Source organism: Aptenodytes patagonicus, chromosome 5, assembly GCF_965638725.1.
Source record: "Aptenodytes patagonicus chromosome 5, bAptPat1.pri.cur, whole genome shotgun sequence".
Taxonomy (NCBI): Eukaryota; Metazoa; Chordata; class Aves; order Sphenisciformes; family Spheniscidae; genus Aptenodytes; species Aptenodytes patagonicus.
Window position 1 is genome coordinate 19,119,572 of NC_134953.1, and position 24,171 is coordinate 19,143,742.

Genomic DNA, 24,171 nt, shown 5'->3' on the forward strand with positions numbered 1-24,171 from the left:
GTATCTCTGGGCAGGAGTACATTTAAAGAAGCAGCTGGTAATTATGAACCAAGTGCTTACTGGCAGGATTTCCCCCCTGCTGCTGAGCCAATGCTTTTGGGAACTAAATGACTCCTTGGTGATAATTATCAGGTAAAACCTACAAGTCAGGGGAGGTTCCTTCATTAGAACCATCAGCAAGAAACAATGCAAAGATGGGTGGAGGATGGCTGAAAATTGTGTCTGAGGGTTGCTTGACTCCCCTGTGCTCCACACACCCGACCTGGTTGTACGTAATTGCTGGGCATTTTCTAGGTAGTGCTTGAAAGCCACAAAATCTGTTCCCACACCTACAGCAGTAATAAAACCAAATGACCTTTTCCTTCCAGCTAATCAAAATGACCTCAGCAGCACTGGAAATCTATCACAGCACTTACTCTTTTGGAGGATTAAGGTCTTCTGGGCGAGCCTCGAAGAACCTGAAGACTTCATCGCACTGTGAAATGTGAGGAGGAAGCCGAACCAGCGCCTGCAAAGCAAAACAGGGAGGGAGAAGCACTTAGAAAAGTCAAGTTCAAACCATGGCCTCAAACATCTAAACAAGCAAGAGGAGGCAAAACAGTTCTGGCAGGGGGAAGGGAATACAAAGGGAAAGCATCACACCTGGCTACTTACCTGAGAAGAAAGGAAATAGCATGTCTTGACTGCAAATATCAAGTAGGATGCAATGAATTGACCTTAGAGTCAGCCAATGTAATTTTTTTGCCATGTGTACAAGAGCAGAATTTGGTCCACATGTGCAAAACCATAACACTTGAGTAGATAAGTGCTCTGTGGCTGGGACAGTCTCCGTGACATGTGTTTGCACAGCACCTCAAACAATGTGGTTAGGGCTTACAGGCTTTATGTCAATGCACACAAATTCAAGCAGTGAAAATCTACAGACTCAACACCCACTAATACAACAGATTAATCTGCTCCGTAAAGCTTCCCATTAAGCACTGTCAACAGAAAAAGCAGTTTGCTGAAAAAAAAAAACCAACCAACAAAAACAAACAACAATTTGCTCCTAAATTAACAGGAAAGGAAGTTTGATTAAGTGTCTGGAAAAAAAAAAAGGCAGAGAGGCTACTTCCACATGAAGAAGGCTTCGCAGTACATCCTGGCTAACAATGCCCATGCACTCGGCAAGGCACAGGTACACAGCACTTGTCGCATTCAGCAGTAGTTAAGTACAATTTGGGTAGCAACCACATTATGTTGAAGTGTACTGGAAAGCGAGACTTCAAACTAATGAGACAAGCACACAAGGCAGAAACCTGCTATGAATTTGCTGTTCAGAATCTAGAGCCTGATGGTTCCAAAAGAGGCCAAAGAGCTGTCCCCAGCCCACAGAGATGGGACAGCAGCTCTAAGTGACATGACTCTGAGATTGCCTCCAGAAATGACCAGCAGGAGAAGAAAAGAGGCTGGAGTTCACCCCCTCCTGTGCTAAGTTACGTTGAAAATAGGCCACAGGTTAAATATAGACCAAGCTTCTTAGAGATCGTGGAAACCTGTTTGACAAAATGAGATTGTCTGGCTCTTCTGCTAGTTGAAAGTAGGACAAACAATCTTGAAAGACGGATGAAAAACTGCACCAGAGCTAAATGAAGGTGCATTAGGGCGAACTGGTTATACTAACCCATGAGACATCTGATTGATCTTGGTCAGACACACCAGAAGGCCCAGCCAAAGCACAAAGGCAGGAGAGGGCAGTTGGTTACCCTCACGGCTGTTTTTAACCAGGCTTTAGAATTGGCCAGATTTGTTTCCAAGACCACTCCTGCTTGGGGATGTGAAGGAAAAGAGCTGAAAAATGAAAAAATCCTGCTCTGAAACTGCAGGTCTCCAGTATTAGATTATGGGGTCTTGTTTTGAGGTGGCATGAAATTCAAAGCCAAGTGCTTCCACGCCTACAGCTCTCCTTTCCCTGGTGGAGGGTTGTTATAAAAAACCAAGGAAAAACCATTTGATATCAACAGGCCTGTGAAGAATGAGGCTCTGACCTTTGGTCACGTGCAACCGCACTACAGAGCAGAAGAAGATACCTCGCAATAAGGAAGCAGCATCAGATGCAGAAGCCGGGCAACAGCCTGGCAGGTCCAAGTGCTGGGGCATGCGTACAGAGCACTACTGGTTGCTGCACTAACACAGGATGAAACATAACAGGTGGAAAACTCAAGTGCTTTAATTTGAATGAAGGATGCCCTGGTCCCCACTGCTATCCACTCAACCTTGCCTAAAAGCGTAACAAAGGTGTAAGCTTTCTGCCCTTATTCCTAGTGTGCATAAACACATGCATCCAGCTGGCAAATCAGGACTAACACTGGGAAGTCAGGAACTGCCCGGGAATAGTAACAATCACAGCACGTTGAAAGAGAAATGCCTCACCAGCACAGGCTAATGAGGACATAGACAATGTTAAAGCATGTTTTATTCATCTGCATCTCAAGCAGGAGACAGACTTACATAGAGAAGCAATGCTGTCTAACCAACAGTGGATGGGGCTGAGATTTAGTGATGGTTCTATTACTAGCGCCCTTCTCGGTTCAGGCAGGTTACTTAACATCTTTCCGTCAAATTCAGCAGGGATATATCTTCAGTTATCCACTTACAATGCTGAGCAATAACACTTACCTAATCCGCAGAAACGTTAGGAGGCTCAGATATTTAATATCTACAGTGTGTTTTGAAATCTCAAAGGGCTTGATCTTGTGCAGTCAATGGGGCAAGAGCAAGCACTGCAAATGATATGTATCATTACTAGGGAAACACAAATACCCAAGTTATACCTATCACAGGGGGTCCTGGACATCAGACGCCTTCTCAAAGAGTCACCGCTTCCCTACAGGTCGCAGGTGTTCACCCTTCCCAAAAACCAGGCTACAGATGTCAATATTGAGCTGGAGCACAGAGTAGGTTTTCAGTGATGGAGGAGCACAAATCCTACCAAGCTGCCATGGAGATTTGTGTTTCTACACCTTTAGAAGCTTTAGGAAATCTGACCCCCTGAATCAGTGGTCCCCTGCCTGGAAATCTCCAGGACTGCTGTGGTCCTGTCGGGCCAAAGTGGGGTAATTGAAAAGCACCTCTGTAACTCCAGGCTTTTGCACGCAGTAGATAAAAATCAGCCGAAGCCATTTCCACACCCAGCCATCCACCTTCCCATCCAATGGACACGGCAGCCTTGAGGCAGGGCAGACTCTCCTGCTTCTGAATCACCTCCCAAAGTACTGCAATTTTCAGCCCAGTGCATGGAGGTGAAATGAAACCTACCTGGTAGTAACTTGCCATTGCATGTTTTTCAGGGAGCTCAGGTGTAAGTCTGCAGCCAGTAAATTTTTACTTGTTTTTGTTAAGGCACAAAACCTTAAGAAGGGGTAAGAAATGCTGAGAAAAGATAAGGAAGTGCAAGCAAGGGTGTAAAACCAGGCAGAGTCAGTCTATTGATTTTGGACAGTGGCAGGGAGCAGCAATGCTTTTTTGAGAAACAAACGTCTCTTCAGCAAACACACAACATCTACCCAGGAGCAAGCCAAGTCCAACGCGATTCCAGCGAGCGAACAAAAAGTGCATTGAGGAGATGAGGGACACCGCTGTCACTCTGCAAGGGGAAAATGCAAGTTTCTGGCATTTCCAGCAAGACAGTTCCAGGGCAGAGCTGCAACAGGCTGAAGGAAAGACTGCAGGGTCAAGGAAAGAAGGGTAAAGAAAAAGAGCAAAACAGATGATGAAAGGATGGAAAGAACATGGAAGTGATATTCTTCCTGGGATGTGGAAACCAGAGGTAAATGCACACAGCTACAAACAGCAAGCATCCAGAAACGGCAAGGAATTTGCACAGGAAAGGTGAGAGATAAAAAGTGCCAGCGAGCAGAATTCAGCCTTGCACAACCACCGAGTATTATCAGTAATAGCATGTTTCCTTGCTCGGCATGCAAAGGCGGATGTGCACTGCTCAGACCTCACACGCTCCTTAGGAGATACGCTTTTATGTGTTATTTCAGCTTGTAACGATTTCTGTCTCTCCATATTACAGGTTTCAGACAGTCTTGCAGAGCAGATGATTCGAAAGGCTATTAGAAAAGCTGTAACGTCAGGCAGGGCATGAGCAAGCAGCCCTCGGCACTGGGGATGGCCGGCTACTCACACAGTGCCAGCTCATCTGCAGGCAGGCTGCTGCACGCCACGCACAGCATTCGAAGCAAACAGAGCACCAGGCACAGGCAGGAGTTCATCGCTTAAGGTTACGTGAACTGCAGACAGCTCCGTGGGACTACATTACAGCTCAAAGGCTTCACAAAATACATGCACATGGGTATAAAACCATGCAGGTACTTGTAAGGATGCACTGAGTGCTGTGTGGTGCATTTATGCAGATACGTTTATAAAAAACAGACACACAGACATGTATATGTAGAGATACACAGCGCGTGTGTAGGTGTGTGTGTATATATGCACAGAATGATATTCACCCCACTGAACTTCATATGTCTAAAATGGGAGACTGGTCACACTTGTCCATCAACTTGTATAATCGCTAGAGAAAGACCAGTGCCTTCAGGGCCTGCTCTGTCTACCCCACCATGGACGTCTAGCTCTGGGTGGGGTGAATCATTGACTGCCTCTCCCCACAGCCCATTGAGGGAGTTCAGATATCTCTCTCTTGGATCCCTAATGTTCAGTGGGGTTAATCCCAGCTCTGCACACAAATACACAGAGACAGCTGATGGTACCGCATGGTTATGACTCCCTGACTTTTCATATTAAGTATCCTGTTCTCAATTGTTTATCATTTTAATTAACGTTAATCATTAGTGCCAGACATTTGGGAACGGCAATGAGTCCAGCAAGGGGGAAGGTGCAGTTAAAATAGTTCATTTCTCGGAACAGAGAAATAAACTGTTTCACCCAAGTGAAAACACTTTCCATTTCTGTTTTGTTGAGAGCCTCAAGTAACTCCAAGCTTGAACCCAAAGCACTGAAGTGTGGAGGTTGGATGGCAAACGCTGTCAGACAGAGACACGGATAAAGAGTATATGGTGGTGAGTCAGACTGGAGAAGAAGTGGGGAGATGCAGGAATAAATAAAGAGCTGACGGAAGGAGGAAAAGAAGGTGCAGAGTTTTGCGAGTAACTGGGACATAGTTCTGGGCCTCTGGCATGGAAGGACCATAAAGCAATGGAAAGCGAGGCTCTACTCCAGGTGCTGAGGGGCATTGCAAATAATTAACTCTCATTACTGCAGCTGGTCTAAACACATCAGGATTCTGAAACATAGATTAAAAAATGACAGATAAAGTTTGAAAGTTTTTCACTTCAACTCTTGCATTCTTGACCAGGACTAACTATTACTCCATCTTCAATGAGCACTAGCTTAGTTGTACAAGGGATAGAGACAGAAACATCTGTATATCTGTCTTGACAGGTTCAAGGATAAAACCTTGAAAGAGAGGCAGGACTGAGAGACCAAGAGGGAGGTAATTATGTTTTTGAAGTGTGGTCTCTTACACTGTGAACATTAAGAAAAGAATGACCAATATTTCCTAGCATTGATGTGACTCGCTCATCTGATTTTTATTTAGGTGGCGTGCATTTGGGTACTTAAGCCTCACCATAGAAAAGCCTGTAAGCTTCTACTTAAATCCTCCTCCAGTCGGGACAGCGTGAAGGCATGTGACAAATTCAGGTAAGTGTTTATGACAGTGGGACGTCACATCTTAAGAGCTTCCCTGCACAAAGATGCTTCCCTCAATTAGGACCAACATGCACAAAGATGCAAGTCTGCAAATGCTGGCCTGAGTCTTCCCAGAGGGCTGCGTAAGGACAGGGTGGTGGTTTTGTGAACCACCGACCTGAGAGGTCCTTCTTGAACACAGGACGGTACATACTGGACAAGCACACACCAGAGGTGTGTTTGGGAGATCAAAAGCTTAATAAATAAAATGCCCCTGGCAAGGCAAGGCTATGAAGTTGCTCTTTCTTTCACATTGGCAAAAACTCCTAAACAAATTAAGAAAACCAGGCCCAATGAGCCCAGAAGACCTTAAATCACACTAAACTCATTCCAAGCCTACAGTTAAGAGGGAAATCATCCAGAGATACCAATTCCAGTGGGCAGCACACATTTACTGGCAAAACGCAGTTTGTTTAGTAACTCACTCAGGTTACCACTAAGGACATCCAGACCCTGCACTTTCATGTTTATAGATGAGAAAAGTCCTGGAAATCTTCCCCTGTGTGTCCCACTCCTCTGTTTTTCACTGCAACTTCAAAGTTTCTTGCGGCCTTAGCAAAAACACTGGCCTAATTACCTCTGTGATGGCATTTCTCCAAGCTGGTACAATGCGATGAAGAATCACCCAGGTGTGAGGGGTCGGAAGGCCCATGCTGTAGGGTGCAGAGGGCTCACGCCCCTGATACAGAACATTCTGCAGACCTGCCCTTACTGCCAAGTATCCCTACAAACTCTCAGACGGCCTTTGCCTGTCACTGCTCCTGTGCCCAGCGCAGGGACCACAACACATCCAAACAGCAGAAGTCAGACCTGCTTCTCAGCCACGCAAATCACCACGTTCTGTCAGAGACAGTCTGCAAAAACAAAACAACAAATGGTCGAATATTTGCACTGCTCATTTGCCAGAGCCCATCTGTGCTTCGTCTTTCCACGGCATGTGAATTGGATGGAGAACCCTCATCTGGCAAAAAAATTACCACAAACTTTGCATCTGAACTTGCCTCCCTCCTCTGCTTCCTCACAGATTCGAGTGGACAAAGGTCTATTGTCTCATTTATTCATTTTATTATCCCATGTCAGATTTTCTCCATCAACTTCACCCACATCGCTCCAGCATAATTCTCTAAATTTTTCAAAATTAAGCATGTTGTCTGCCTACCCATCTTAGGACTAGCATAGGACATAAGCTTTGCACTCTTCTTTTATAGAAGCAGGACCGAACTTGTCAAAATAATGCTCTTGCTGTACATTTCTATACAATTCTCTGAAGAGTCAAAACATCCACTGGACAGGGGAAGAAATGCAGAAAACAGCTAATACTTCCAAAGAGGTGGGCATGATCCCACTCTCAAGCCATGCACATGCACCAGTAGCTGCCACAAAGTAGGAAACAGTAGTGAGTAATATTATTTTATTAGAGAAAAAACAAAACAAAACAAAACATTTTCCGTTCTTACACCAAGAGGGGATTCATTGCATTTCACTTCAGCTTTCTAGAAGTTAGCATCGGAGCTAAGGGAGTCACTCAGGTTCCCTCTGTAGTTACAGTTAAATGGAGAGAGAGCCTGTGTCTGGTTTAGGCTGGTGAAGTGAGGATACTCTGGTTCAGACTCACCACCTAATTTTCTGTTCCCAATTCACAGCTTTCTGTCATTCCTGGTTAACTTCGTATCGGGATGGAAAGATTACAGTAAGGTTATGAAGGTCATGTTTCCAGAAACCTTTTAAGTGGTGACCTTCAGTGAAGGTAGCAAGAAAGCATTTCTGAATTTTAAGCCTCTGCTAAGCCCCAGAGATGAAATCCTGTCCCTGCTGAAGATCAGTAACAGAACTATCACTGACTTCACTGTACCAAGAAGCTCTCCTCCTACAAGCCGTTTCCCTAAATTCTTTGTACCTTTGAAGTTCAGTGCCTGATTTTCATCATTATTATTTTCAGTCTTCTGAACTTCCATATCCTGGGCCACGTTTGGAACAGCAATAACATAGGACAATCATTTTTTGAATAAATGCAAATTGGATGAACCATAAACGCTCAGAAGAAAAACTTAATCTCATAAAATATGCAGACTTAGAAAGGTTGGGAGAGGTATGAGTTGCAACTCTCAGGTCCCTCTGTTTATTTACACAGGTTGCCAACTGTGTGCTGTGGGATTTCAGAATGACTGGATACATCCTGTGCCAGGCAATGGTGTGACCGACCACCACCTTCATTTTACTCCCTGCAATTAGGAGGAGGCTGTAGTGGAAGCAGAAGAAATCAGCCCATACTGGATGATAGGTAGGACATCATAGCTACATCTGTACTGATTTTGAAGAGTGGGCACAGGCTTGCCTACCACCCACACTGGACACAAATTAATGTCTGGGCATGGGTTTAGAGTCAAATGCAGGGGATGGGAAAAAAAGCTTAGCATTGCTTTACTTCCCGGCACTGGCTGAAGCTCCCACCTACCTACAGCCCAGACTGTTCAGGCACAACCACGGTCATACATGCTCCAACAAGATACACCCCAGGGGGACAGATGAGTTAGCCAGGGCCTTCTCTCCTTAAAGACCTGACATCCCATGCAGAAAGACACTATGGAGGATGTAGCCCTCTTGAAGCACTCATGCAGACGTGAGACGTAATGCCTGCTCAAGCTTTTCAGTGATTATGAGCCTCGCTCTCCAATGCCATCCAGATTTAAACATCTTCTACTGTGAAGTACTGAGGCAAATTAAATACAAATTACAGTAAACTGCAAATGAAATAAAAAGACACTACATCAGGCACAAGTAACTTGTGAGCCAGAGATCACTGGAAGCCGGGATAATATTCTGGAGAATTCACTATATGCTTACCCAGGGTTCATGCTCTTTGCTGGGCACCACTGTGGCTGCTGCTGGAGATGGGAAACACTGGGCTGGAAGAAACTGGGGTCTAGCCTAATACAGCTGGGTCTATGCTCATAAAAGCAGTGCCTATTAATAAACAGATTAAGGATACAGCTTGGCTTTGGGGAAGCATCCAGCCATGTCTCCGAGCTGGGCAGCAGCATCAAATCTTCCCCATATGATGTGAACCAGAGCAAACTGAGCCAGACTTCTCCAGGAGAGAAAAAAGGAAGCAAGGAGGAGGGCGGCAATCACAGTGCCACGGTGTCAACGAACATGCCAGCGGCCGACACCACAATATATCCCTCGGCCGTGACCGGCGGGGTGCCGGCAGGCCGGGCTGGGTTGGGTCGGGTCTGTCTGGGGCACAGACAATGGGGTCCCAGAGAAGCAGCTGCCCCCGCGGCGTAAGTCACTGCTTTCTCCGCCACGCATCTGCTGGGTGAACCCTGACATCAGTCCTCACCGCTCCTGTCGCGGGCAGTTCCTGTCTGAAGGAGGGCGGCTGGGGACGCAGTGAGACCCTACATATTTTAAAGAAAGCCGTTTGGCCGCCGGCAGGAAGACAGTGCGTTAATTGTCGCACAAGAAAGCCTGGTCTCATGAGATAAGACTTTAATTGCAGCTTCCTTGCCCAGGGCGGGTGCGGGGCGGGGGGCAGATGCCATGGGTTTCACTGCCCCCCCCTCCAGCATGCCTCAGGCACTTCGGCAATCTGCTCCCAATTTTGGATGAGCAAATGTCTGACTGGAGAAGTTCTTGGGAATGTATTTTTCCCCCTCCACCTGCTCCTCTGGCTTTCTAAAAATGGAAAGAAAACCCCACGGGAAATAAGAGAGGAAGTCTGGGGTTTAAATTATGCGCTGACTGACGCGCTCGATACCTCTACAAAAACTGGGTATCCGTCTTGCTTAGAAACGACTTTTAATCTACTGTCAGAGGATTAATTATCATCAAATCATAAACTCTAAGCTAGAAAGGAAAGATTAGGTGACTTAACCTTCTTCTCAACACAGCCATGCTTTTCTATCCTGCAATAAATTTCCAGGCTTTCACTCATCAGGAGAAGCACTCCTGGAAGCCACCGGTCCACGCCCAGTGCTGCACCAGCCGGCACTGTCCCTCATGCGGCACTGGGGGACAGGCAGGGAACAGAAGAAAACGCCATCTTAGTTGTGCCTCTCTGCCTGCTCAACTCCTGTATTCATCGAGGCTGAAGTAGAAATAAAATCCACATTTAGGGCAGATGAGGCTTACCGCCTTTACTGAGTAAATGAGGCACCAACCTGGTGCATAAAGTTTGCAGGGGAAAATGCTGCGAGGACCCTGGGAGCAAACAGCAGCCTGTTTTCACCTGCCCTGTTAGTCCTGGTGGTGTTTGGGAAGGACCATCCTTCCTTATGATGGACTCAACACAGATGAAGCTCTTAGCAGTATCTGGCAGGGAAAGCCCAGCGTTGTTGGTGGCTGTGAGCCCCCACCCAGCAGGGCTGCCAGACGCTCCCCCGGAGCTCTTACCCTGCAGTACTCGTCGATGGGCTTCAGCCTCTTCACAGCTACGTCTCGGACATGGCTCCTCCGGAACAGGATCTTGCCTAAGGAGGGAACAGATGAAAGGGGAGGGTTAGGGGCATCGCCTGCCATGCGGGATAGCGCAACAGCACTGAGCAGAAAGGTCAGCAGATGGGATTTCATCCCTGGCTCCAACCACAGCTGTTGGCAGTGCCGGTGGCTGAGCTCTGCAACCCCGTTATGCCCCCAGTAGAGGAGTCCCCGTACTGGAGAGGTTCGCACAGCAGCAGCTTTGTGTGACTGCAGCCCCCCATCGCTACATGACAGACAGGACGGCACACTCGGAGGAGGTGTGAGCAGCAGATCCACTCCTGCCCTCGGAGCAAATTGCACAGAAACGTGCTGCGGGGCAGGCGACGGAGGGACACGAGGCCATAGCTATTACAGGAGCGTGCATGGCACCTCTCTCAGCTGGATGCTGCTGGTCTTAAGTTTGCACAGGAGATGCAGCACACGACCAACGGCTACCACAGGCACAGCAGCTCTGTGAAACCTTGGCGACTGACGCCGAAGTCCTGCTTGTGTGAGCTGCCAAAAGGGGACCACAGCGACTCACGGGGCAGAGGGAGTTTTTCTGATTTCACCCTGTAGATAACACAGGAAGTTTTGGTTCCCTTTTAGTGATGGCATTATCCTAGAATGGACCGACACTATGTTATGACTCCCTTATACTTCAGGGCCACTTTGGCATGTCCGTCCCGGCAGCGGAGGGAGCATCGCTGGGGTGGGATGCGGGCTCCATCTACGACCCATGCCTGCCTACTCAGCCACTTCCCACTGTGGATGCTCCTGCCCTTGCAGGCAGACAAACCACACAGACAGCTCACGAGCAAATACAAGGCTGTTGGTGACAGAGCCTTTATAAATCTACAGAGTGAAACCAAATAATAGAAGAAAAATAAACAAACTCTCTTTTTTTGAAAGTAAAAAAAAAGAATAACCTCAGTGTCCTTACTGGATGACATTTCTGCAAGCAGTTAAGATTAAATAAATGGCTGGGTTTTGTGTGAAACTGATTGTAACAAAGTTTATCAAAATAATCTAGGAGCTGAGTTTCCCCCCACACAAGGATGTCATAGAGTTGGTATTTTTTTGGCTTGAAGGGATTATATCTTCATATCCTTTTTTGGTGGTTTTCTTCCCTTTTTCTTTTGTGCTGTATTTCTTTTAATGTAATGAGACAAGAATAAATTATATGTTCTCCTTGTGGTGGAAGAAAACAGTATCTGCCAGCATTATTTAGTCCATGAAATGTCTATGTCAAAAAACCACTGACATATATACCACCCACTGCTCCAAACTTCTTCTGCCAACAGGCAAATGACATACTCATCCATAGATCATGGGATAAGAAAATGGACTAGGAAATGAAATCAGATCCAAAATCTGAATATGTGGCTTTGAGTTTGTCATGATTACACAAGCTGAGAGGTTAATGAAACAGCAGTCTTCAACAGTCCAGTAGCAGAGGCTCTAAACCCTCCCAGACTCTGCCCCTTTTGGTTGCCTTTTCCTCCACAGCTGCTGATCTGGAAGGTGTTAAAGCCTTTTGTTTCAGACAGGAGAAAGTGGTTGATCTCCATCACCAGTTCTGGCAGCAGAACAGTTTGTTCTGTGAGGTAAAGCCATTTCCTAGTGCCATGAATTTATCTCTCTGGGTTCCCTGTGGTTATCTCATTACAAAGCTGGTGCTGAGCCATCCCTGTAGGATGCGATGCCACGCGGTCACAGAGCACAGAGGAAATCTTCAATAGGTGTCTGAGACGTTCATCTGAGCTCGAGCGATTTGGTCAATAAGCTGCTGGAGAAGGAAAGTGGCACTTCCATCTCCCTGCACCGACCAACTTTGGACACACCAAAACATTGCTGCTTTCCTGCTTCTTATCCTGGTAAATGGGGAGAACTACCTGCACTTCCAAAACATTTCTTATTATTTCTGATAGCCTCCAGGATCACATTGTACTTGTACTGCATAACTGCAGTAAGTTGCTTTTTTTGGGGGAAGGGGTGTGGGGGTAGCTGTAGAGAAAAGACTAGTTCCTTTCTCAGTCCTCCAGAAACGCTGGTGTGGGAGATCTTGGTATTTCTTTGCAACTTTTATAAATATACTGCAAAGAGAAAGCGACATTTTGGAAACATTCTCACTTTGCTTTCCTGTTTTCAGTTCAAGCCACGAGTCGAAAGTCGAACCGGTGACCATATAAAAACATAAAGGAACCAAAGACTTAAATACATTAAAGATCTCCTGTAAATGCAATTCAGCTTTCCTAAAAAGATAGTTTACAGGGAGGCCCAGTCTTCAAAGTAACATAATAAATGAAAGACTCAAACTTGAGAAACAAGATAAATATAATAAAGAATGTTATATTAAACACAGAGTATAAAAAAGACCCCAGGATATGATGAGTCTTAATTCAGTCCTTAAATGGAGATGGAAAATATCAGGATGACTGTGGTGTTAGGATGAAGCAAAGCCCAGAAGGTGCTTCCATTTTTATCCCTTCAGAAAAAGGAAGATTTTCCCTCTGCTGTTGGAAGCTGGAGAAGGCTCAGTGAGGGCTGTGGGGAAGACCTGTAGCTGCCCAGTCCAGTATGACATTCAAAACTGAGATCTGGAGAAGGCTGAGTAGTTTAGAGCACCATGGAGTAGCAGTCAACAAAGAAAAAAGCAAGAAGAAAAACAAGGACACTCTGCAAACACATCCAGTTCTGATGGGCAGCAAGGAGGGAGCCCCTCACAAATCCTGGGGGTCCTCAGGCAGAGGAATCTCATTGCCAGGGGTACTGAAGCACCTCTAAGAAGGGACAACTTCCCAAACACCCAGCTTCTCCCCTTTTCTGGGAAGACAGACTGCTGACAGAAGCTCAGCCAAAGCCATCACGGCCGACCAGCAGGAACCACTGCAGATCCAGTACGAGTTACTACTGCTTTCTCCAGTTCCCCCATTTCTACTGGTCTTCCTCCGAAAGCAGGGGAGGTCCCATGGGACTGGAAAAGAAAGGTAACCCGAGAGACCCACGCCATACACTCCTTATGCTCTCCAAGTGCGTGCGCTGGACACAGACCCCATTAATGGAAAGCTTTGCCTAATGAGGTAGCTAGCGTCACCATGAAGAAACAAAGAGCAGGCAGACAGCCGAGCAGCGGGGGCATGTAAAAGCCAGCGAGGAGCCCTCAAGGATGGCTGTGGAAAGGAGCATTTCACGCAGCGCTAATGTGAAGCAGGGAAGTCCCAGGGTAGCCAGTAAATGCAGAACAGCCCAGGCAATTTCCTTGCAAGGGTGGAGTAGTGGTTTATGTGCCACTTGGCTTTTCCTCCAGGTACTTCCATGTCTCTAAGGAAAGGATCTACTTCTACGCGAGTACATACAGCACTACACCCCCGTTTTACAGAAGGACGAACAGCTTTTTAACCATGCTGCAGCCCAGCTAGGAAGTGAACGGAAAGTCTGTCTCGGACTCAGATGGGAAGCTACAGGCTACGCAGGACGACGCTGCCTTGTGCAAATACTTCATTCACCGATGTGCCAGGCTCGGACTGGGCCAAGGGAGGTCTAGCACATGTTAGGAAGGACTCCGAGGACTGCAGCACTGGGAAAGAGAGACCTGGGGAAGACACAGGGCTCCAGCCCTGCTGCTAATGCAGGATAACAATATTTATTTTTATCATTTTTTCTTTAAAGAAAATATTATTCCTAGGAAATTAACGTGGATAAGAAGCAAAGTATCAGGTTTAGCATTGTAGGGGACATCTTAAGTCATCCCCTCATCTCTCTGTATATAAATAGATGTAGTCTTTAATTTCGCGACCACACACCTCTTCTCCCACAAGACCTCAGTTTCCTCCTGTATACACAGTGGGTGCACAAAGTGGGAAGAATAAAGCTATGCAGGAGACTGTCTATCTGGCAGCTGCTGATTCTGCAAGCTTAAAGGTATCCTCTGAAAATCACTTTATTCCTGTATAACCTCATACTTAGAGTAGCACAGATTTTAACAAGTGCCATGGACCCCAAGAACAAACAGGCTTAAAAGCATCCCAACACTCTGGTCCTCCCATTAGCCTACAGGTCTGTGCTGAACACACCAGAGGGGTCCATAGCCTAATGCTTTGTAATGGTCAAGGACGTGGTTCATGCAGGGAAGAAGCCCAGCTCCTGGTGGGCTTGGTGACACTGTGGAGCACAGTCTGGAGGCAGGACAGCACTGGGCATCACTAGGCAGAGAAGCACTAGAAGTCCCTGAGGGGATGCCTAGCAGGAGAATCCAGGCTTTCCTCTTCAAGGGAGGGGGACATATGCTATACAGCCCCTACAGTCACAGCAGATGCCAGCTGTCACAGCAGCTACTGCCCTAGACCGGTGATTTGTAAGCTCTAAGACAGCCTCTAAAACAAATCTCCTAATTACACCTTTCACTGCCAAGGAGAGGTGCTGTATATCTAAGCCTCAAGACCTTCTAGAGATGTCTTCATGATCTTCCCACCACTGTGGCTCAGCCCTGAGCTGCCAGCTTTGCTGCTCTTTGGAGCCAGGCAGTGAGTGGGAGCTGTGGTAGGGGCAACAGGGAGGCAGGGAAATTGCTGTTTAGCTCCTTTACAAATCTACCAGAGAACAGATCCACCTCTTGCTCTTACTCTCTGATTGCTGAGCTTGAGTCTCTTTTCAAGGGACGTCTGGGTTACGGATTTGCCTAAGGACACCCATTATTTCATGCAAGGAGTGTCTGTCAGAGGTTAGGAAGAGCCCAAACCCACTGTCAAAGAGACGATGGACAAATGCATATTCACATTTAATCTTCTACTTCAAGTACCGTCACCACACTTCAGAGAGTAGTACGTGAAGCAAGCCATATGATAAATATTCAACAGCAGACAGCCTGAAGACTAATGGGCACATTAAAAATACTGTAATGTCTCATCTGATTTATGTTTAAAAGAGACATGTGCTGCCTCTGACTACAGAAGCTCCAGCTGTGGAGGCTCTGTCAGACAGCTGTCTCCTAAGAGCAGGGAAGAGCTCCGGTTTCTGCCTCTTCATGTTGCTCTTGTTACTGTGCTGTTGGTTCTCTCCTCTTTTTACCTGAGAACCTGGGAGGTACCAGGTCTGTATATATATCACAAAGCAATGTGTTCAACCTAAGATCAACTTCTCAGAGACAGAGTCTGCTTATGAGATGAGGCCAGACTCTTTTTGCAGTTACACTGGGGTTGCATTGGTAAAAAAGAGTAAACAATTTAACCCTCACGCAGTTACAAGGTTCTCCTTTCGGGCTAAGCAGCTTCCTCCAGTGTAACTAAAACCATTTTGCTGCTCAGGTATTTTTATGAAGGCTTCTACTCCTTACACATAGCTGTTATTATTTATACACTGAAGAAGCACAGATGTGCAATCAGATATGACACAAATTCCCCTCAACCCATTTAAGCTGTGACATCCACCTCAGGGTCCTGCCCTAAACTCTCAGGCACCTGTCACACAATGTAAGTCCCAAATGGGGCATTTAAATACGCACTGCCACCTTGCAATGTAAAATACGTAATTCAACAGCACAACACTATGGGATAGAAGAACAATTTTATGTTTCTCATGGAAGTACGTGTGATTGTCAACCAGATGGCAATCTGACAGTGGCCAAAAAAGAGGTGTGTTCCTTACAAAATAATGTCTTTCTTTTACGTGGGGATCCCAGTTTCCATGGATTGTTTCATCCTTGATTTCCCGCAGTCAGAATGCCAGTGCCAGGGTCCTAACACTGATGGCATTTGCTCCTGACAAAGAAAGGGGAGGGAAATGATTCATACTGTTTCCACCGGTGGGAGGGGGAAGGACTTTTTTAATAAGTAGAAACTCGTGACAGAGTAAGAACTGTTGGCTGAACTTGGCTGCCAAAGAGCCTCAGTTGATAAAGGCCTTTGCTAATCAGCAGGAATTACTATGGAAGGTGACAAGAGGTGACGGAGACAGATGGGGCAGCCAGGAAAGCCAACACAAGCAACAACAATATTGCCCTGATATGGGGGATGGTGGGGAGGGTGTCCTTCTGCACTTGGATCCTGGTTTTAATGTGCATAAGCTGCAACGTTAACGAAAATCACCAAGAAGCAAGAAAGCATGGGAAATAACATGGCTTGTATAAAAGAGTATCACCAGGAAGAAAAATCTTCCTCCATTAGAAGTGATAAGCAGAGTATGCCCTTATGTTAATAATTACAAGGGGAAACCAAAGACAGGCAAGAGGCAAGGCTGGATTCCCGACCAGCAAAGAGCTCCTACCTCTGAACCTGGCTGCTTTCCACCATCTGTAGGGATGGCTACTATCCTCCAGGGACAACAGCATCAGCTATAGAACAGCTTTGCTAGTACAGACTTTGGGAATTCAAGCACCAGGCACAGCTGGAAGAAGGAGAAAAGCCATGAGCACTGATGCTGAAATTCAGGAGTGACAGATGGGGGCCATGGGATGCAAATCTCAAGCTAACAGCTCTGTTACTGTTTATACAGTGTTCTGCATAAGCCAAGAGCTACTTCATGTTGCTCTATGTCCTGCTGCTATCACCCAAACAACCCATTGCTCCTGTAATCTGCTCTTCAGCTGCCCCAGCTGCAAATCTTGCACCTCTCCAAAGCAAGACAGGAATCATGGTGCAGGCAAATTACGCAGTGTTTAGTCTGGAAAGGGCAGGCAAAAGTGCTACAAAATTATCCTTTCAATTTTCTTACTGTGGGGCAGCTCTCTGTGCGTTGGTCTGTATGCACCAGCAAACCCGAAGAGATCCATCACCTTGCTTAAACCAACTTTACCACCAGAGTACAGCAAAGTAAAGCATCTACACCACACAAGAGGATCTCAGTGTGAGCACAAGTCCCCAGATCCCTTAAAACTGAACTTCCCAGTCTGTGAGTGGTTGCAAAATGTTGGGACTGTTAATTCAGTGAGTAAAGTGTTCAATTACTGCAGTGAAATCGGTGCCTCCTCGAACTACACAGTTCAGCTTCCCCAAGGTGGAAGGTGAACTCATTTGTAATTACTGGTTGCAAGTGCTACATTAGCCTGCAAACAGCCAACTGCTTTTAATTGTAGAAAGCAGTCAGTTTGTCCGAGGGGAGAGGGAGAATGGTATTTATACCTCCAGCCAGCAACACCGGCAACTGGCACACTCTCACCTGGAGGAACTGACCTGATGATAATTCCAATTCCCACAGAGACGAGGAGCCAAAAGAGGGTCACATTTTCAAAACATCCGAGAAACACTGACTTAGAAAACAGCACGGCTTCCTCACACAGAGGATACAGGAGCGTCCCCCTCTTTGCATACAGTCTTTGCTACACTGGGAGCAAAAGGCACAGAAAAACAGGAAAGCCTATGCAGATTGAAAGCATCACGCTTGCCTATGCATACTTCTCCGCTAAGATAAGTATCTGCACACTTACACATCCACTGCACCTTGCATTTTGTTGAACATCCTCCAAAAAGATCCATTTCCAAATTTCCAGGACCAAGTCATCTAACATGCAGAAACATCAGGGCTTAAATAATGATCAAACTATCTAGACCCTATACCAAACTCATCAGAGAAATGTCAACCACTACGTCTCATTGCTGAAACACTTGGTTTTCCTCCTGTATCAGCTGACACCAGTGTCTTGCTTTCACCTAGGTAGTTAGTGGCTCCTAACCTGTGATCTCCAAATCACTAGTGGTCCACAGACAGTGTGCAGAGCTATGCTCAAGAGTAACTTTTGCTCCCTGGCCAGTGCGGGAATGATGTGGATCAGTGTACATTGGTCCAATGAGTTTGGGAACCAGCAGCCCCTGTTTGTATTACATATTTGCTGGTGAACATGCTTGTATCATCCGAGCTATTCCAGCTCCTGACCCCAGAGTGGGAAAAGGCTAGAGCCTCTCAAATGCCTTTGTGCCACCTTAACCGTGAAAAATGTTCTTCCTGAAGGGCAAGACCACGCCGCTGTAGCTACACTAACTAAACTCTTCCTCTGCTCTCTCCAAAAACACATCATGTACCACCTTGCTCACTGGGGTCTGTTGAAGTCAATAGGAGTCTTTCTACTGACATTAGGTGGTATGGACCCTCAGGGAAGGACCATATGGTCCCACCTCAATCTTTTAAAGCAGGAGCCTTAACGATTTGAGCCTATTAAAACATTTGTACTGTCTTATAAGCTCTTATGAGACTTGTCATTAGTGCACGCGCTGGTGTGACACTAAGCCCGAGACACTACCTCACAGACACTGGGCCAGCGCCAGCCTCCCCGACAGGGAGCCTTTGAGCTACATCCACTGGGGTTGAAGACCTTGCAGCAAGGTCACTGGAGGGAGGTGGATTTGCACTGCGCCCTTGCCAAACTACACTGGAAAAGCTCAGTAAGGTCCTAGCCACATCCTTTGGCGTGACTGGCAATAACACTGCTTGGGAGACTCCACCCTTAAGCTGGTTGAGAACCGGAGCTGTGAATAAAATAATATTTGCACTCACACCACGTAGATCAAAGTTATTATTACTAGGAGGTAGGTCATGCAATAACGCGGTGCTACGGCATATACTCTTACAGGAACATTGTAGGTAGAAATTGAGGGGTAGGGATGCGAAGGTGGCTTCACAAGGTCACAAAATGAGCACACACTAATGAAAGCAATAAAGCCAGTCCCTAGATCCCTCTGCTGCTCGCATGCAGAATGAAAATACATCTACCTTGGCGTCTCGGGTCAGAAAGTCTTTCTGTTCAAACATTTATTCTAATAAAAAACAAATCCTCGATTTCTGCCACAAATGAGGCAAAATTCTCTCCTGTGGAAGACCTCGATTAAGTCAGCTGCCAGGTACACGTCCCACATTACAGGAGGTGAAATTCAGCAGATTGGCAGGGACAGTGCTCCTCAGAGCAGTTGTGGTATTTGGAAGGCACCAATTAACACAGAAATTAAACAAACAAACAACCAACGCGGTGGCAAACATAACTACGTGTCTGTGCCTGTCAGAGGCTGGAATTCACCAGCTAGGATTTCAGAGAGCAGTATTCAGAAACGAAATCCCCTGTGCTTTGCAAAACAGAGCACTGTTCTCTCCTTCCAAAGGGAAGTGCTCTCCTGGAGTCCTCTAAGCAAAACCTCTGACTAGTTTTAAGCTGAATTTTCAGTAGACAATGACAGGCACAGAAGCAAGCTGTTGAATGACAACCAGACCAAAGCTGGCCGGCCTCCGAGTCAGGAAGCTCATCTGCAGACCACGACACCGTCTCAAACCACAGGCATCATTCTCTGGTTCCAGACATGTCTTTTTAGTATGTCTTACCTTTTTGTGTCATTAAGACATCTCTGGTAGGGATTTCTTCTCTGCCTGCTCTGATCCCTGATAAAGCTACTGGTGATCTCAAAGGCTCATGAGCAAGTGCTTTAAGGCAGGGATGGCCGATTTCTGTGTGTTACAGGAGAACTGAGATGGGCACTTTCATTTCCAGCACATGTTGGGGGGCTGACTGGTACGGTCATGTTTGCACCTCTCTGCGCTGACTCCAAAGTCGAAACTGCACCCCTTCTCCTGCCTCCTCCATGCTCACAGCCCAATAACCCAGCTGGGACGCGCGATCTGGCCACATCACCTGTGGAAACAGCCTTTGGGTCAGCTCTGTGGCCAGGCCACCCAGCAGCACCTCCTCTTTAACGCTTGACCAGGAAGCCACCCTTATTGCCCCTTCCCAGCTGATGGATGCACAGCTAACCCACTCCTTTGGTAGGCAGTGGGCATGGTGATCCATGTGGGAACACGTGGCCTGCACCAAAACGAGCCAGTGTCCAGTCACTCAGTCTCCCAGGGACAGCAAAGCTCACTCAGATTGCTCCACCTTGGCTGCACGACCAAGAGCACTCACACCAGCAGTTACCACGGCTCAGCCAATGCACAGGAACAGGGAAATGACATTATAATTATTTATCAGATAAGCAGCCTCCTTCACAGCTGGCTCCCCCATGTGTGAGCATTTCAGCCACTTCCAGCTCAGGCCACTTAATCCAAACTACGCTCACGTGTGACTTGGCACCAGCAGTGCCTGCTGATGCCAGAAGACAGCTGAGGACAATCTCCCTAATAAATTCCTCTCGGTTCCTCCACGTGCAAGTAAATGCAGTGTTAAGGGTGCCAGAGCATCCTGAGCTCCAGGGTGGAAGGTGCTGAGCATCCCCAGCTTTCCAGGGCCACCTTCTCCTGGGTTCAGCAAGGTGCCTATGTCCGATCAAAGGAGGAAATGGCACTGTCAGATGTCAACAGCTTTGCCCACTGCAGAATAAAAAGTCTCTTTCAGGGATTAATGCTCTAAGCAACTACTCGCCCCATGAAAGGAACAGTACCTTCAGCCAAGGTGGCAGCAGGACCCTAGGACTATGCACGCTTTCGTTTCCCTTTCACGGTTAATACGGCCTTTTCATTTCCCAGGGAAAAGAAAAAAAGGTGGACTGGAAACTAATGTTTTGTTATTTTTTATTTTTAATAAGGATTGCTGGGCCACCAGCATAAAAACATGAAAATAACCCCAACTTTATTGCTAAATTAAAGAAAAAACAGCAACACGAATAGGCACAGAAATCTGAATTAGGAATGTGAGCTGATAATTACCCTTTCGGGCCCTGATTAATTGCATTTGAAGCCACGGAGACACTGAGCAGCCAAACGGGACTGACTGCTAACAAAATCCACACCACCAAACAAACTGGTCTTTCTCTCCCTGTGCCACCACAGTGGAATGGCAGCTCCCCAAATGCTGTTTGCCTTTGTGTCCTGGTGTGCAGTGCTATGCAGGGCTGGCCAGAGGTACAAAGTCCCACTATTGGGTACCTCAGATAACTCCTCTGAGGTGGTCCAGCCTGCAGACTTGTGGTCTCCAAGTAGAAGGGTCAAGAATGGACAGATGCCACCTCCTCCACTTCTAGTGGACCTTCTGAAGGTCACTAAACACTGGGGCCATCTATGTGTTTAGCTGCTACAATTCAAGAATGCAGCTTCACTGGTAGTTACAATACACTAAAAAGGACAGAAGATGTAGTCCACTGTTGCAGCAATGTAAGAGTGTTGCATTTGGTTGGGTCAAAGATCTCTGTAGTCCAGCTCCCTGTCCACAAGAGTGGCCAGTAAAAGATAGGCAAGAAATTCAAGAACAGGACATGTGTAATGGGATCCTTCTCCTGATACACACTCCCCATCCCTGCACATCAGTGGGTAGACTTTTTCGGAATTAGAAAATAAGTTTTAGCAACCAGGGTTGGCGCCATCCTACAGAAACTGCTCTAGTACATTTTTGAACCCACAGATATTGTGGTCCCTATAGAGTCCTCTGGAAATGAATTTCATAATTTACTCACACAGCATGTGATTACATACTTCCTTTTGTTCACTTCAAGCTTGCTTTCCAAATTTTGCAGGCTGCACCTGGTTTTTGCATTCTGAGAAATGAAAATAATCATGTCCTCCTCACTCTCTCAAATTCTTCGTGATTTCACAAACTTCTACTCTATCCCAACCATCACCTTTGTTCCAGACTGAAGACTTTTAGTCTATTTATTCCCCTCATACAGAAGCCAATTCACCTCTCTAATCACCTCTGTCACCCTTCTCAGCACCTTACTTTATTATATACCCTTTCTGAGAGGCAATGACCAGACCTGCACACGGTATTCATGACGTGGGGAAATCGTGGATTTCCGCAGCTGAAGCTCTGGGTTTTGTTCCCCATTCTTTGCCTAATTCTTTCTAACACCACCTTTGGCTTTCTGACTGCTGCTGACTGCTGAGCTGCAGTTTTCATGGAAACATCCTCAGAACTACTGAAATCTCCTTCCTAGATCGCAATGATCCCTTTTTCCCCCCCATAGCACTGCTCTGTGCTTACCAACACCGAACTGCCTTTTTACCATCAATATCATGAGATCCTCCTCCAACTTTTTGCAGTCAGCTCCCAATTTAAGTATCCTAAGCAAATTTTGTGATCAGCTAAATTAGTTATATCACTAACACCCTCCTTTGCACATCCTGTGTTGGAACAGCGCGGATTCTAGAACAGATCTTTCAAGAATCCTTGCTGGTAAAACCATGTTTCTTTTTGGATATGAAGTTTTTAAGTCTTCATCCCCAGAGGATGCATCGTTTTAAACTGTGGGCTCATTTGCACCTATTGGCTTTCAATCCCCTATTTTAAAAACTTGCCTGGATTATTGTTAATGTCCACAAATGCCAAAGCATCCACCTTTAAATGAAGGCTCCGATCTGACAGAAAAGAAGCTTACAGCCTATGTCAGTCATACATCAAATAACAAGAAAGGCTGTTAATATAATTATCTTCTTATTGCTATTTTGGGAGGCACAGTAGGTTTTGATGGAGCTTGTAGTAATAGGATCTCTTATGCCATAATTTACGAGCATGTCTGTCTTGAACAATTTTCCACATGGGAAATTAATCACATTCTGCCTAATGGGAGGAAAAATATCCCTTTGCAGTTTGAATTGGATTTGCCATGGTCAATTGGACGTGGGATTCTTCTTTATCCCTACTCATAATCTGAGGTGTAGTGTTGCCGTCCAAAATTCACTGTGTTAGACTCCAAAGGTGGAGATATTTCACTGATGGGTGATACTTTTATGCAATGCCCACAATGAAATAAGTCAAATATACCAGCATGGCACAGCCACAAAATTGGATTGTGGCATATGTCAGGTATTGTAGGTAATTACTGCAGAAACTACCTCCCAGTAAATTTCAGTTGCAGCTTCTGTATAGTCCAAGTGTACTTTGGTGTTACTTCTATGAAAAAGAAATAGTCAGGCCAGATATAGGAAGCAGGCAATACATCTCTCCCCACCAGTGGACCTACACAGATCACCTGGAGCCGGGCCAGGATGAAAACAGCTGATCTGGTTTTGCTCAGGACTGCACTCAGCAACACAGCTCAAGCCACCATTTCACAGACCCACATTCTGATTTGAAGGTGCGAAACAAGTTCCTAGATTGCACAACTACCTAAAACGTTCATGGTCCTCCCTCTGATGTGTACCTATATCTCAGTGGTACAACAAGAGTGAATTTAGCTAAGGCAATGGGTTGCATACTTGAAATCACAACACCAGCAGCTCCACTTGGTACAGGAGTGCAAGACCTCTTAGCAGAGCCACTGCCCATCCAAAGATGCACCACCGGGCACAAAGTCTCTGGAGATGTGACTGGATGCTGAAGGTCACTAAACACGGGCCATGCTGCAGTTCTGAATGACACAGGATAAGGTATCAATGACAACTCAAGGACTCACAGGTCTCATTCAGGTGTGCAACACAGACGTTTATTCCTGCAGGTAAACTCCTGCAAGAGACCACAAGGAATTGAGTTGAAGCTTCCCCATGTGCCAGGCTAATGAGTCATCTGGAGGCTGGCTGTTCTTTTTATCTTCACAGGCACGCAAGAATGAACTGTCCAGAAATTGGGGCTGGCCTTCCCTAAGGTTTTTACTGAGATAATCTGCCAAATTTCAGTTCAGGTTCAGATTTTAATCGTTCCTCTCTCCTCATCAAATATCCAGTGTGTAGAGCGAACGTCCTGGTGCCGATTCATCTCCACTGTGTATCTCAGAGACACACTTCTGCTTGGAAAATCCCAATTTTGTTTTCAGTTCCAGTGGAAAAGGGGCAAGAAAGAGAGACTCAGAAAGGGTGAGGGAGAATAAACCAGAAAACTAACACTTCAGCTGGCACCAGAGATAAAGAAGGTGTTTCCAGGTAGCAGGAAAGAAAGCCAAAAAGATCCGCGTCTCTAGGATCCCTTGACTTTGCCATTAAGAAGCAGAACACAAAGCTACTCAATGTTTCTTTAAGGCTGAAAGACTAAAGGAAAACAGGACAGCTTAAAGTAAAAAAGGAGTAATCGTATGACTGGAAACTATGAGTGCCCCTAGCCAAGCACCCAAA

The 24,171-nt window shown here is 46.2% G+C and overlaps 1 protein-coding gene across 4 annotated transcripts in view; it reads right to left on the reverse strand.

The window, feature by feature from the left end:
• Positions 1–24,171, reverse strand: part of SH3PXD2A (SH3 and PX domains 2A) — a 265,522-nt gene that overhangs the window by 144,053 nt on the left and 97,298 nt on the right. For all 4 annotated transcript variants that reach the window (XM_076338945.1, XM_076338946.1, XM_076338944.1 and 1 more), the window contains 2 exons: positions 10,153–10,229; positions 417–508 (listed from right to left, as the gene is read on the reverse strand). In XM_076338945.1, coding sequence (XP_076195060.1) covers positions 417–508; positions 10,153–10,229 — 169 coding nt within the window. The remainder of the gene's footprint in view (positions 1–416; positions 509–10,152; positions 10,230–24,171) is intronic.